Source organism: Argopecten irradians, chromosome 12 (assembly GCF_041381155.1).
Source record: "Argopecten irradians isolate NY chromosome 12, Ai_NY, whole genome shotgun sequence".
Lineage (NCBI taxonomy): Eukaryota > Metazoa > Mollusca > Bivalvia > Pectinida > Pectinidae > Argopecten > Argopecten irradians.
In genome coordinates, this window is record NC_091145.1 from 39,440,606 (window position 1) to 39,457,107 (window position 16,502).

Consider the following 16,502-nt stretch of genomic DNA (forward strand, 5'->3'; position numbering starts at 1 on the left):
GGGGTGCCAAGTTAGGTAGAAGAACAGAGAACATTCAGAATCCTGTTTCAGTACCTCTACCAGGAATTAAGCCCTGATTCTCAGCATGGAAAACGACAAGTGATACAATTTAATTGTCAACTGATTGACTGAGAAACACACTACCGGCGGTATACATATCAAATACACACCAGTAAACCTGACTTTTCTAAATTTGTAGGTAACATGATATTTCTTACAAAATTTTGTCTGGATTCAAATAGGTTACCCTCGGTCCTCATATAGTTGTACTAATACAATTTTGGGACCATCATGCCATGTTGACCAAGTGTTCGGATACATTCTACCACTAGCTCTAGACCTTCTCTTTCACAGAAATAGTTCGTGTTGTCAAGTGCTTTTCAGACTATATCTCACTTTCCTGTCTGCTAGCTGTTAATTTTGAACCACTATACCATGTGTTTTACTTGGCCTGGAATAAGAATTCATCGACTCCTCCTATATCAATCGTGATTGGACAATATTTGTTTACCTGGTGGTTGCTTACCTGAGATTTTACCTGGACCTTACCTGGTGTTTGTTTACCTGAGATTTTACTTGGACCCTACCTTGTTGTTGTTTTCCTGAGATTTTATCTGGACCCTACCTGGTGGTTGTTTACCTGAGATTTTACATGGACCCTACCTGGTGGTTGTTTACCTGAGATTTTACCTGGACCCTACCTGTTGGATGTTGTTGGCTCCTGGACTAGGAACACTAGCCGCATACTCTTGTCTTTGTGCATCAATTATGTATTTATTGACTCCTACTGGCCATATCATAGTTGGCTACAAGGAAAGATAAGATTCGCTGGGGTAGTTGTTCCAGATGGTGTAAAATTAGCTTTGCTACTGTGCAGTCATTGATTATCTGGTGTGTATGCATGGACTGGATAACTTAATCGTTTGAATGAATTAACAACTGACAATTCAACATGCCAAGTAAGTTGCTGATTTCAGGTTTTGAACATGTTGTAAAGTGTGATGTGGACATATATAAACTTTTTTATGGTACCGTATACTCTAGATTACCTCAAGATCAATCTGGCAGGCTAGCTGTTAACATCTGTTTGGTGTAATGTTGTACTCATGACCTCAGAAACATTTATCATTTTGTTTGTTTTACAAGATTGTCTATGAGCAGCTGTACAATGTATATGTAGGCAAATTTTATGGAAGCACAATTTAGTATAGTCAGACAGTTAGTATTTACATAAGGTTTTGGGAGGCTACTGTATGTGTGTTGGATGGTTAATTTTTCTATTCCTTCAAACTGACTTTCTTCATCCTATTACCTCTCCCCTGATACCACCTCGCCCCTGTGAGGAAGGCTCTGGGTTCTATCCCCTGGACACACCATTCCTATAGTCTGTACAAATGGTTGGGGTGGGGTGTGCTGTTGGATGTCACACACATTAGTATACCTGTGACTGGGTGGGGTGTGCTGTTGGGTGTCACACACATTAGTATACCTGTGACTGGGTGGGGTGTGCTGTTGGATGTCACACACATTAGTATACCTGTGACTGGGTGGGGTGGGTGGGGTGTGCTGTTGGATGTCACACACATTAGTATACCTGTGACTGGGTGGGGTGTGCTGTTGGATGTCACACACATTAGTATACCTGTGACTGGGTGGGGTGTGCTGTTGGTGTCAACACACATTAGTATACCTGTGACTGGGTGGGGTGTGCTGTTGGGTGTCACACACATTAGTATACCTGTGACTGGGTGGGGTGTGCTGTTGGTGTCACACACATTAGTATACCTGTGACTGGGTGGGGTGTGCTGTTGGATGTCACACACATTAGTATACCTGTGACTGGGTGGGGTGTGCTGTTGGATGTCACACACATTAGTATACCTGTGACTGGGTGGGGTGTGCTGTTGGGTGTCAACACACATTAGTATACCTGTGACTGGGTGGGGTGTGCTGTTGGATGTCACACACATTAGTATACCTGTGACTGGGTGGGGTGTGCTGTTGGGTGTCAACACACATTAGTATACCTGTGACTGGGTGGGGTGTGCTGTTGGATGTCACACACATTAGTATACCTGTGACTGGGTGGGGTGTGCTGTTGGGTGTCACACACATTAGTATACCTGTGACTGGGTGGGGTGTGCTGTTGGGTGTCAACACACATTAGTATACCTGTGACTGGGTGGGGTGTGCTGTTGGATGTCACACACATTAGTATACCTGTGACTGGGTGGGGTGTGCTGTTGGATGTCACACACATTAGTATACCTGTGACTGGGTGGGGTGTGCTGTTGGATGTCACACACATTAGTATACCTGTGACTGGGTGGGGTGTGCTGTTGGATGTCACACACATTAGTATACCTGTGACTGGGTGGGGTGTGCTGTTGGATGTCACACACATTAGTATACCTGTGACTGGGTGGGGTGTGCTGTTGGGTGTCAACACACATTAGTATACCTGTGACTGGGTGGGGTGTGCTGTTGGATGTCACACACATTAGTATACCTGTGACTGGGTGGGGTGTGCTGTTGGGTGTCAACACACATTAGTATACCTGTGACTGGGTGGGGTGTGCTGTTGGTTGGTGTCACACACATTAGTATACCTGTGACTGGGTGGGGTGTGTGCTGTTGGGTGTGTTATACCTGTGACTGGGTGGGGTGTGCTGTTGGGTGTCAACACACATTAGTATACCTGTGACTGGGTGGGGTGTGCTGTTGGTGTCACACACATAGTATACCTGTGACTGGGTGGGGTGTGCTGTTGGGTGTCAACACACATTAGTATACCTGTGACTGGGTGGGGTGTGCTGTTGGGTGTCACACACATTAGTATACCTGTGACTGGGTGGGGTGTGCTGTTGGGTGTCAACACACATTAGTATACCTGTGACTGGGTGGGGTGTGCTGTTGGGTGTCAACACACATTAGTATACCTGTGACTGGGTGGGGTGTGCTGTTGGGTGTCACACACATTAGTATACCTGTGACTGGTGGGTGTGCTGTGGGTAACCATTAGTATACCTGTGACTGGGTGGGGTGTGCTGTTGGGTGTCAACACACATTAGTATACCTGTGACTGGGTGGGGTGTGCTGTTGGGTGTCAACACACATTAGTATACCTGTGACTGGGTGGGGTGTGCTGTTGGGTGTCAACACACATTAGTATACCTGTGACTGGGTGGGGTGTGCTGTTGGGTGTCAACACACATTAGTATACCTGTGACTGGGTGGGGTGTGCTGTTGGGTGTCAACACACATTAGTATACCTGTGACTGGGTGGGGTGTGCTGTTGGGTGTCACACACACATTAGTATACCTGTGACTGGGTGGGGTGTGCTGTTGGGTGTCACACACACATTAGTATACCTGTGACTGGGTGGGGTGTGCTGTTGGGTGTCACACACATTAGTATACCTGTGACTGGGTGGGGTGTGCTGTTGGGTGTCACACACATTAGTATACCTGTGACTGGGTGGGGTGTGCTGTTGGGTGTCAACACACATTAGTATACCTGTGACTGGGTGGGGTGTGCTGTTGGGTGTCAACACACATTAGTATACCTGTGACTGGGTGGGGTGTGCTGTTGGGTGTCAACACACATTAGTATACCTGTGACTGGGTGGGGTGTGCTGTTGGGTGTCAACACACACATTAGTATACCTGTGACTGGGTGGGGTGTGCTGTTGGGTGTCAACACACATTAGTATACCTGTGACTGGGTGGGGTGTGCTGTTGGGTGTCAACACACATTAGTATACCTGTGACTGGGTGGGGTGTGCTGTTGGGTGTCAACACACATTAGTATACCTGTGACTGGGTGGGGTGTGCTGTTGGGTGTCAACACACATTAGTATACCTGTGACTGGGTGGGGTGTGCTGTTGGGTGTCAACACACATTAGTATACCTGTGACTGGGTGGGGTGTGCTGTTGGGTGTCAACACACATTAGTATACCTGTGACTGGGTGGGGTGTGCTGTTGGGTGTCAACACACATTAGTATACCTGTGACTGGGTGGGGTGTGCTGTTGGGTGTCAACACACATTAGTATACCTGTGACTGGGTGGGGTGTGCTGTTGGGTGTCAACACACATTAGTATACCTGTGACTGGGTGGGGTGTGCTGTTGGGTGTCAACACACATTAGTATACCTGTGACTGGGTGGGGTGTGCTGTTGGGTGTCAACACACATAAGTATACCTGTGACTGGGTGGGGTGTGCTGTTGGGTGTCAACACACATTAGTATACCTGTGACTGGGTGGGGTGTGCTGTTGGGTGTCAACACTCATTAGTATACCTGTGACTGGGTGGGGTGTGCTTTTTGGTGTCTTTTGAAGCATGCTTCATTGTGGCAGTACTATAAAAAGGGCAAGAGTTCCACCAATTTGTGTTTAGATATAAGCAAATCTGACAAAAGACCTTTTAGAGTTTTGAACATGACAATTGTTTTTGATAAAATCAGAAGGTATGATAATAATGATGAAAAAAATACCGAAGCGAATGTGAATTTAAAAAAGTTTTGAAAGATGTGGGAGGAGAGCAGATGAGCGATTTAACTTCATTCTATTACTAGTTGTCTATATATCAAAAATAGAATTACTTGAACTTATGTACATGTAGTTTCCCAATCAGGGGATAGTTTGGTCATTCTCCATCTAAATCCCAGTATTCCACTCCTGCAATGAATTGATAGTGAGTTATCAAATCTTTTTATGTAATATTATATATGTATATATATTGGGGACGTGGAGGCCGAGTGGTTAAGATGTCCCAACATATTACCACAAGCCCTCCACCTCTGGGATGCGGGTTTGAATCCCATGTGGGGCAGTTGCCTGGTACTGACCGCTGACCGGTGGTTTTTCCCTGGGAACTCCGGCTTTCCTCCACCAACAAAAATTGCACGTCCTTACATGACCCTGGTTGTTAATAGGACGTAAAACTAAACAAACAAAATATATGTATATAATATGAAAATATGGTTATAAACTAACTGAGTTTTCAAATCTTAATGCAATATAGGTAATGTTTTTTTTAATTTTCAGAAAATAAATTTCATTAGTAATAAGTATTGTTTTTCATTTAGACATCGATTGATTTTTAGCCCACCATCATCAGATGGTGGGCTATTCAAATCGCTATTCGTCTGTGGTCTGTCGTGCGTGCGTGCGTCTGTCCGTCCGTCCTTCCGTCCATTAACAATTCTTGTTACCGCTATTTCTCAGAAAGTACAGAAGGGATCTCTCTCAAATTTCACGTGTAGGTTCCCCTAGGGATCTAGTTGTGCATATTGTATTTTGGGACCAATCAGTCAACAAGATGGCCGACAGGCTGCCATTTTGGATTTTGATAGTTAAAGTTTGTTACCGCTATTTCTCAGAAATTACTGAAGGGATCTTTCTCAAATTTCACATAGAGGTTCCCCTAGGGGTCTAGTTGTGCATATTGCATTTTGGGACCAATCAGTCTACAAGATGGCCCGCCTGGCCACCATCTTGGATTTTGACAATTGTAGTTTGTTACCGCTATTTCTCAAAAAGTACTGAAGGGATCTTTCTCAAATTTCACATGTAGGTTCCCCTAGGGGTCTAGTTGTGCATATTGCATTTTGGTACCGATCGATGAACAAGAGTATATAAAACACTATAGAGTGTTTTGGTTGTCAGATTGTTTACTATATACTCACTATAGAGTGTTTTGGTTATTGTTTACTATATACTCACTATAGAGTGTTTTGGTTATTGTTTACTATATACTCACTATAGAGTGTTTTGGTTGTCAGATTGTTTACTATATACTCACTATAGAGTGTTTTGGTTATCAGATTGTTTACTATATACTCACTATAGAGTGTTTTGGTTGTCAGATTGTTTACTATATACTCACTATAGAGTGTTTTGGTTATCAGATTGTTTACTATATACTCACTATAGAGTGTTTTGGTTATTGTTTACTATATACTCACTATAGAGTGTTTTGGTTGTCAGATTGTTTACTATATACTCACTATAGAGTGTTTTGGTTATTGTTTACTATATACTCACTATAGAGTGTTTTGGTTGTCAGATTGTTTACTATATACTCACTATAGAGTGTTTTGGTTATTGTTTACTATATACTCACTATAGAGTGTTTTGGTTATTGTTTACTATATACTCACTATAGAGTGTTTTGGTTATTGTTTACTATATACTCACTATAGAGTGTTTTGGTTGTCAGATTGTTTACTATATACTCACTATAGAGTGTTTTGGTTGTCAGATTGTTTACTATATACTCACTATAGAGTGTTTTGGTTATTGTTTACTATATACTCACTATAGAGTGTTTTGGTTATTGTTTACTATATACTCACTATAGAGTGTTTTGGTTGTCAGATTGTTTACTATATACTCACTATAGAGTGTTTTGGTTGTCAGATTGTTTACTATATACTCACTATAGAGTGTTTTGGTTATTGTTTACTATATACTCACTATAGAGTGTTTTGGTTATTGTTTACTATATACTCACTATAGAGTGTTTTGGTTTATTGTTTACTATATACTCACTATAGAGTGTTTTGGTTCAGATTGTTTACTATATACTCACTATAGAGTGTTTTGGTTGTCAGATTGTTTACTATATACTCACTATAGAGTGTTTTGGTTATTGTTTACTATATACTCACTATAGAGTGTTTTGGTTATCAGATTGTTTACTATATACTCACTATAGAGTGTTTTGGTTATCAGATTGTTTACTATATACTCACTATAGAGTGTTTTGGTTGTCAGATTGTTTACTATATACTCACTATAGAGTGTTTTGGGTCAGATTGTTTACTATATACTCACTATAGAGTGTTTTGGTTGTCAGATTGTTTACTATATACTCACTATAGAGTGTTTTGGTTATCAGATTGTTTACTATATACTCACTATAGAGTGTTTTGGTTATCAGATTGTTTACTATATACTCACTATAGAGTGTTTTGGTTGTCAGATTGTTTACTATATACTCACTATAGAGTGTTTTGGTTGTCAGATTGTTTACTATATACTCACTATAGAGTGTTTTGGTTGTCAGATTGTTTACTATATACTCACTATAGAGTGTTTTGGTTATTGTTTACTATATACTCACTATAGAGTGTTTTGGTTATTGTTTACTATATACTCACTATAGAGTGTTTTGGTTGTCAGATTGTTTACTATATACTCACTATAGAGTGTTTTGGTTGTCAGATTGTTTACTATATACTCACTATAGAGTGTTTTGGTTATTGTTTACTATATACTCACTATAGAGTGTTTTGGTTATTGTTTACTATATACTCACTATAGAGTGTTTTGGTTATCAGATTGTTTACTATATACTCACTATAGAGTGTTTTGGTTATCAGATTGTTTACTATATACTCACTATAGAGTGTTTTGGTTATCAGATTGTTTACTATAATACTCACTATAGAGTGTTTTGGTTATTGTTTACTATATACTCACTATAAAGTGTTTTGGTTATTGTTTACTATATACTCACTATAGAGTGTTTTGGTTGTCAGATTGTTTACTATATACTCACTATAGAGTGTTTTGGTTGTCAGATTGTTTACTATATACTCACTATAGAGTGTTTTGGTTGTCAGATTGTTTACTATATACTCACTATAGAGTGTTTTGGTTATTGTTTACTATATACTCACTATAGAGTGTTTTGGTTATTGTTTACTATATACTCACTATAGAGTGTTTTGGTTATTGTTTACTATATACTCACTATAGAGTGTTTTGGTTATTGTTTACTATATACTCACTATAGAGTGTTTTGGTTGTCAGAACTAAAGCTAAGGAATATGGAGCCTGACAGGGATGAACATTCTCATCCGGGTGAAGAAGGCCTCGTCTGGACAAAAGAACATGCTCAACTCTCAAAAGGTAGCATCAAAATTAGGCAATTCATGAAATAAAAAAAATCATATTAATTATTGTATAGGTTTGACATAAAAAAAGGTATATGAAAAAAGTGAAAATTCAGACTTATGTCAGTCTTAAAGTTCTTATAAAATGATGTATTATTGATGTGAAAAGTCCCAATTTTATCACTAGTTTTAATGGAAAAGTAAAGAAGAGTAAAAGCAGAGAAAACGTTATTTTAGAAGTATTTAGACATTCATATGTAATTGTAGTACACATTATTTGATTATGTATATTAATGATCTAAAATTTTCACCATTCTGCACATTTTGAAGGTAAAGACCCAAAGGCGGGCTACAATAAGTTTACAGAACAGGCGCGGGGGATGATATCACAGGAAAAGATCTGTGCTATGTTCTGTGGAGGGAAGAAGTGCAAGTACTGTAACCCAGACCTCTGGCCAAAGGAGAAAATGGTCATCAACGGACTCTACTCAAGCTGGTAAGATATTTGTCTTCTCCAAGAGTTACTTCCCTTGATCAGTTACATCTCTTTATTATTGTGAAATAACAGTTGCCAATCATTTGGTACTGAATTGAACTCTTGACTAATGTTGTAATTTTTTAAACATGTAACAGAATCACATCATATTTCCTGATTTTCTTTGCAGGATTACAGAGAACATTGTCGCCATGTCCCGACCATCTGATGATCTGATAGACAAATTCAGCATCATAAACCAATTCAAAGAGTAAGTCACTAGTTATATATAGAAAATATCCTTAGTTACACTGTCAGTACAAACATGATGGTGGATTAGGTGTCTTAAGTCACTAGTTATAGAAATCATCCTCAGTTATACTGTCAGTACAAACATGATGGTAGATTAGGTGTCTTAAGTCACTAGTTATAGATTAGAATCATCCTATAGTTTACACTGTCAGTACAAACATGATGGTAGATTAGGTGTCTTAAGTCACTAGTTATAGAAATCATCCTCAGTTACACTGTCAGTACAAACATGATGGTAGATTAGATGTCTTAAGTCACTAGTTACAGAAATCATCCTCAGTTACACTGTCAGTACAAACATGATGGTAGATTAGATGTCTTAAGTCACTAGTTACAGAAATCATCCTCAGTTACACTGTCAGTACAAACATGATGGTAGATTAGATGTCTTAAGTCACTAGTTATAGAAATCATCCTCAGTTACACTGTCAGTACAAACATGATGGTAGATTAGATGTCTTAAGTCACTAGTTATAGAAATCATCCTCAGTTACACTGTCAGTACAAACATGATGGTAGATTAGATGTCTTTAAGTCACTAGTTATAGAAATCATCCTCAGTTACACTGTCAGTACAAACATGATGGTAGATTAGATGTCTTAAGTCACTAGTTATAGAAATCATCCTCAGTTACACTGTCAGTACAAACATGATGGTAGATTAGATGTCTCTTAAGTCACTAGTTATAGAAATCATCCTCAGTTACACTGTCAGTACAAACATGATGGTAGATTAGGTGTCTTAAGTCACTAGTTATAGAAATCATCCTCAGTTACACTGTCAGTACAAACATGATGGTAGATTAGGTGTCTTAAGTCACTAGTTATAGAAATCATCCTCAGTTACACTGTCAGTACAAACATGATGGTAGATTAGATGTCTTAAGTCACTAGTTATAGAAATCATCCTCAGTTACACTGTCAGTACAAACATGATGGTAGATTAGATGTCTTTAAGTCACTATAGTTACAGAAATCATCCTCAGTTACACTGTCAGTACAAACATGATGGTAGATTAGATGTCTTAAGTCACTAGTTATAGAAATCATCCTCAGTTACACTGTCAGTACAAACATGATGGTAGATTAGATGTCTTTAAGTCACTAGTTACAGAAATCATCCTCAGTTACACTGTCAGTACAAACATGATGGTAGATTAGATGTCTTAAGTCACTAGTTACAGAAATCATCCTCAGTTACACTGTCAGTACAAACATGATGGTAGATTAGATGTCTTAAGTCACTAGTTACAGAAATCATCCTCAGTTACACTGTCAGTACAAACATGATGGTAGATTAGATGTCTTAAGTCACTATAGTTACAGAAATCATCCTCAGTTACACTGTCAGTACAAACATGATGGTAGATTAGATGTCTTAAGTCACTAGTTATAGAAATCATCCTCAGTTACACTGTCAGTACAAACATGGATGGTAGATTAGATGTCTTAAGTCACTAGTTATAGAAATCATCCTCAGTTACACTGTCATACAAACATGATGGTAGATTAGATGTCTTAAGTCACTAGTTATAGAAATCATCCTCAGTTACACTGTCAGTACAAACATGATGGTAGATTAGATGTCTTAAGTCACTAGTTATACAGAAATCATCCTCAGTTACACTGTCAGTACAAACATGATGGTAGATTAGATGTCTTTAAGTCACTATAGTTACAGAAATCATCCTCAGTTACACTGTCAGTACAAACATGATGGTAGATTAGATGTCTTAAGTCACTAGTTACAGAAATCATCCTCAGTTACACTGTCAGTACAAACATGATGGTAGATTAGATGTCTTAAGTCACTAGTTACAGAAATCATCCTCAGTTACACTGTCAGTACAAACATGATGGTAGATTAGATGTCTTAAGTCACTAGTTATACAGAAATCATCCTCAGTTACACTGTCAGTACAAACATGATGGTAGATTAGATGTCTTAAGTCACTAGTTACAGAAATCATCCTCAGTTACACTGTCAGTACAAACATGATGGTAGATTAGATGTCTTAAGTCACTAGTTATAGAAATCATCCTCAGTTACACTGTCAGTACAAACATGATGGTAGATTAGATGTCTTAAGTCACTAGTTACAGAAATCATCCTCAGTTACACTGTCAGTACAAACATGATGGTAGATTAGATGTCTTAAGTCACTAGTTACAGAAATCATCCTCAGTTACACTGTCAGTACAAACATGATGGTAGATTAGATGTCTTAAGTCACTAGTTATAGAAATCATCCTCAGTTACACTGTCAGTACAAACATGATGGTAGATTAGATGTCTTAAGTCACTAGTTATAGAAATCATCCTCAGTTACACTGTCAGTACAAACATGATGGTAGATTAGATGTCTTAAGTCACTAGTTATAGAAATCATCCTCAGTTACACTGTCAGTACAAACATGATGGTAGATTAGATGTCTTAAGTCACTATAGTTACAGAAATCATCCTCAGTTACACTGTCAGTACAAACATGATGGTAGATTAGATGTCTTAAGTCACTAGTTATAGAAATCATCCTCAGTTACACTGTCAGTACAAACATGATGGTAGATTAGATGTCTTAAGTCACTAGTTATAGAAATCATCCTCAGTTACACTGTCAGTACAAACATGATGGTAGATTAGATGTCTTAAGTCACATAGTTATAGAAATCATCCTCAGTTACACTGTCAGTACAAACATGATGGTAGATTAGATGTCTTAAGTCACTAGTTACAGAAATCATCCTCAGTTACACTGTCAGTACAAACATGATGGTAGATTAGATGTCTTAAGTCACTAGTTACAGAAATCATCCTCAGTTACACTGTCAGTACAAACATGATGGTAGATTAGATGTCTTAAGTCACTATAGTTACAGAAATCATCCTCAGTTACACTGTCAGTACAAACATGATGGTAGATTAGATGTGTCTTAAGTCACTAGTTATAGAAATCATCCTCAGTTACACTGTCAGTACAAACATGATGGTAGATTAGATGTCTTAAGTCACTATAGTTACAGAAATCATCCTCAGTTACACTGTCAGTACAAACATGATGGTAGATTAGATGTCTTTAAGTCACTATAGTTACAGAAATCATCCTCAGTTACACTGTCAGTACAAACATGATGGTAGATTAGATGTCTTAAGTCACTATAGTTATAGAAATCATCCTCAGTTACACTGTCAGTACAAACATGATGGTAGATTAGATGTCTTAAGTCACTAGTTATAGAAATCATCCTCAGTTACACTGTCAGTACAAACATGATGGTAGATTAGATGTCTTTAAGTCACTAGTTATAGAAATCATCCTCAGTTACACTGTCAGTACAAACATGATGGTAGATTAGATGTCTTAAGTCACTAGTTATAGAAATCATCCTCAGTTACACTGTCAGTACAAACATGATGGTAGATTAGATGTCTTTAAGTCACTTTAGTTACAGAAATCATCCTCAGTTACACTGTCAGTACAAACATGATGGTAGATTAGATGTCTTAAGTCACTAGTTACAGAAATCATCCTCAGTTACACTGTCAGTACAAACATGATGGTAGATTAGATGTCTTAAGTCACTAGTTATAGAAATCATCCTCAGTTACACTGTCAGTACAAACATGATGGTAGATTAGATGTCTTAAGTCACTAGTTATACAGAAATCATCCTCAGTTACACTGTCAGTACAAACATGATGGTAGATTAGATGTCTTAAGTCACTAGTTACAGAAATCATCCTCAGTTACACTGTCAGTACAAACATGATGGTAGATTAGATGTCTTAAGTCACTAGTTATAGAAATCATCCTCAGTTACACTGTCAGTACAAACATGATGGTAGATTAGATGTCTTAAGTCACTAGTTATAGAAATCATCCTCAGTTACACTGTCAGTACAAACATGATGGTAGATTAGGTGTCTTAAGTCACTAGTTATAGAAATCATCCTCAGTTACACTGTCAGTACAAACATGATGGTAGATTAGATGTCTTAAGTCACTAGTTATAGAAATCATCCTCAGTTACACTGTCAGTACAAACATGATGGTAGATTAGATGTCTTAAGTCACTAGTTACAGAAATCATCCTCAGTTACACTGTCAGTACAAACATGATGGTAGATTAGATGTCTTAAGTCACTAGTTATAGAAATCATCCTCAGTTACACTGTCAGTACAAACATGATGGTAGATTAGATGTCTTAAGTCACTAGTTATAGAAATCATCCTCAGTTACACTGTCAGTACAAACATGATAGATTAGATGTCTTAAGTCACTATTACAGAAATCATCCTCAGTTACACTGTCAGTACAAACATGATGGTAGATTAGTGTCTTAAGTCACTAGTTATAGAAATCATCCTCAGTTACACTGTCAGTACAAACATGATGGTAGATTAGATGTCTTAAGTCACTAGTTAGTAGAAATCATCCTCAGTTACACTGTCAGTACAAACATGATGTGTAGATTAGATGTCTTTAAGTCACTATAGTTACAGAAATCATCCTCAGTTACACTGTCAGTACAAACATGATGGTAGATTAGATGTCTTAAGTCACTAGTTATAGAAATCATCCTCAGTTACACTGTCAGTACAAACATGATGGTAGATTAGATGTCTTAAGTCACTAGTTACAGAAATCATCCTCAGTTACACTGTCAGTACAAACATGATGGTAGATTAGATGTCTTAAGTCACTAGTTATAGAAATCATCCTCAGTTACACTGTCAGTACAAACATGATGGTAGATTAGATGTCTTAAGTCACTAGTTACAGAAATCATCCTCAGTTACACTGTCAGTACAAATAATGATGGTAGTTTAGATGTCTTAAGTCACTAGTTACAGAAATCATCCTCAGTTACACTGTCAGTACAAACATGATGGTAGATTAGATGTCTTAAGTCACTAGTTATAGAAATCATCCTCAGTTACACTGTCAGTACAAACATGATGGTAGATTAGATGTCTTTAAGTCACTAGTTATAGAAATCATCCTCAGTTACACTGTCAGTACAAACATGATGGTAGATTAGATGTCTTAAGTCACTAGTTACAGAAATCATCCTCAGTTACACTGTCAGTACAAACATGATGGTAGATTAGATGTCTTAAGTCACTAGTTACAGAAATCATCCTCAGTTTACACTGTCAGTACAAACATGATGGTAGATTAGATGTCTTAAGTCACTAGTTACAGAAATCATCCTCAGTTACACTGTCATACAAACATGATGGTAGATTAGATGTCTTAAGTCACTAGTTATAGAAATCATCCTCAGTTACACTGTCAGTACAAACATGATGGTAGATTAGATGTCTTTAAGTCACTAGTCACTAGTTACAGAAATCATCCTCAGTTACACTGTCAGTACAAACATGATGGTAGATTAGATGTCTTAAGTCACTAGTTACAGAAATCATCCTCAGTTACACTGTCAGTACAAACATGATGGTAGATTAGATGTCTTTAAGTCACTATAGTTACAGAAATCATCCTCAGTTACACTGTCAGTACAAACATGATGGTAGATTAGATGTCTTAAGTCACTAGTTATAGAAATCATCCTCAGTTACACTGTCAGTACAAACATGATGGTAGATTAGATGTCTTAAGTCACTAGTTACAGAAATCATCCTCAGTTACACTGTCAGTACAAACATGATGGTAGATTAGATGTCTTAAGTCACTAGTTATAGAAATCATCCTCAGTTACACTGTCAGTACAAACATGATGGTAGATTAGATGTCTTAAGTCACTAGTTACAGAAATCATCCTCAGTTACACTGTCAGTACAAACATGATGGTAGATTAGGTGTCTTAAGTCACTAGTTACAGAAATCATCCTCAGTTACACTGTCAGTACAAACATGATGGTAGATTAGGTGTCTTAAGTCACTAGTTACAGAAATCATCCTCAGTTACACTGTCAGTACAAACATGATGGTAGATTAGATGTCTTTAAGTCACTATAGTTACAGAAATCATCCTCAGTTACACTGTCAGTACAAACATGATGGTAGATTAGATGTCTTAAGTCACTAGTTACAGAAATCATCCTCAGTTACACTGTCAGTACAAACATGATGGTAGATTAGTTTTAATCACTAGTTATAGAAATCATCCTCATTACACTGTTCAGTACAAACATGATGTTAGATTATAGAAATCATCCTCAGTTACACTGTCAGTACAAACATGTGATGGTAGATTAGATGTCTTAAGTCACTAGTTACAGAAATCATCCTCAGTTACACTGTCAGTACAAACATGATGGTAGATTAGATGTCTTAAGTCACTAGTTACAGAAATCATCCTCAGTTACACTGTCAGTACAAACATGATGGTAGATTAGATGTCTTAAGTCACTAGTTACAGAAATCATCCTCAGTTTACACTGTCAGTACAAACATGATGGTAGATTAGATGTCTTTAAGTCACTAGTTATAGAAATCATCCTCAGTTACACTGTCAGTACAAACATGATGGTAGATTAGATGTCTTAAGTCACTAGTTATAGAAATCATCCTCAGTTACACTGTCAGTACAAACATGATGGTAGATTAGATGTCTTAAGTCACTAGTTATAGAAATCATCCTCAGTTACACTGTCAGTACAAACATGATGGTAGATTAGATGTCTTAAGTCACTAGTTACAGAAATCATCCTCAGTTACACTGTCAGTACAAACATGATGGTAGATTAGGTGTCTTAAGTCACTAGTTATAGAAATCATCCTCAGTTACACTGTCAGTACAAACATGATGGTAGATTAGATGTCTTAAGTCACTAGTTACAGAAATCATCCTCAGTTACACTGTCAGTACAAACATGATGGTAGATTAGATGTCTTAAGTCACTAGTTATAGAAATCATCCTCAGTTACACTGTCAGTACAAACATGATGGTAGATTAGATGTCTTAAGTCACTAGTTACAGAAATCATCCTCAGTTACACTGTCAGTACAAACATGATGGTAGATTAGATGTCTTAAGTCACTAGTTACAGAAATCATCCTCAGTTACACTGTCAGTACAAACATGATGGTAGATTAGATGTCTTAAGTCACTAGTTACAGAAATCATCCTCAGTTACACTGTCAGTACAAACATGATGGTAGATTAGGTGTCTTAAGTCACTAGTTACAGAAATCATCCTCAGTTACACTGTCAGTACAAACATGATGGTAGATTAGATGTCTTAAGTCACTAGTTACAGAAATCATCCTCAGTTACACTGTCAGTACAAACATGATGGTAGATTAGATGTCTTAAGTCACTAGTTATAGAAATCATCCTCAGTTACACTGTCAGTACAAACATGATGATAGATTAGATGTCTTTAAGTCACTATAGTTACAGAAATCATCCTCAGTTACACTGTCAGTACAAACATGATGGTAGATTAGATGTCTTAAGTCACTAGTTATAGAAATCATCCTCAGTTACACTGTCAGTACAAACATGATGGTAGATTAGGTGTCTTAAGTCACTAGTTACAGAAATCATCCTCAGTTACACTGTCAGTACAAACATGATGGTAGATTAGATGTCTTAAGTCACTAGTTATAGAAATCATCCTCAGTTACACTGTCAGTACAAAACATGATGGTAGATTAGATGTCTTAAGTCACTAGTTACAGAAATCATCCTCAGTTACACTGTCAGTACAAACATGATGGTAGATTAGATGTCTTAAGTCACTAGTTACAGAAATCATCCTCAGTTACACTGTCAGTACAAACATGATGGTAGATTAGATGTCTTAAGTCACTAGTTATAGAAATCATCCTCAGTTAC

At 37.5% G+C, this 16,502-nt stretch overlaps 1 protein-coding gene across 1 annotated transcript in view; it reads left to right on the forward strand.

The window, feature by feature from the left end:
* The first annotated feature begins 378 nt into the window (after window positions 1-378).
* Window positions 379-16,502, forward strand: part of LOC138305130 (protein tyrosine phosphatase domain-containing protein 1-like) — a 38,418-nt gene continuing 22,294 nt past the window's right edge. The window contains 4 exon segments of the mRNA XM_069245530.1: window positions 379-959; window positions 7,824-7,922; window positions 8,237-8,402; window positions 8,572-8,652. Of these exon segments, the coding sequence (XP_069101631.1) occupies window positions 953-959; window positions 7,824-7,922; window positions 8,237-8,402; window positions 8,572-8,652 (353 nt within the window). The 5' untranslated portion in view covers window positions 379-952.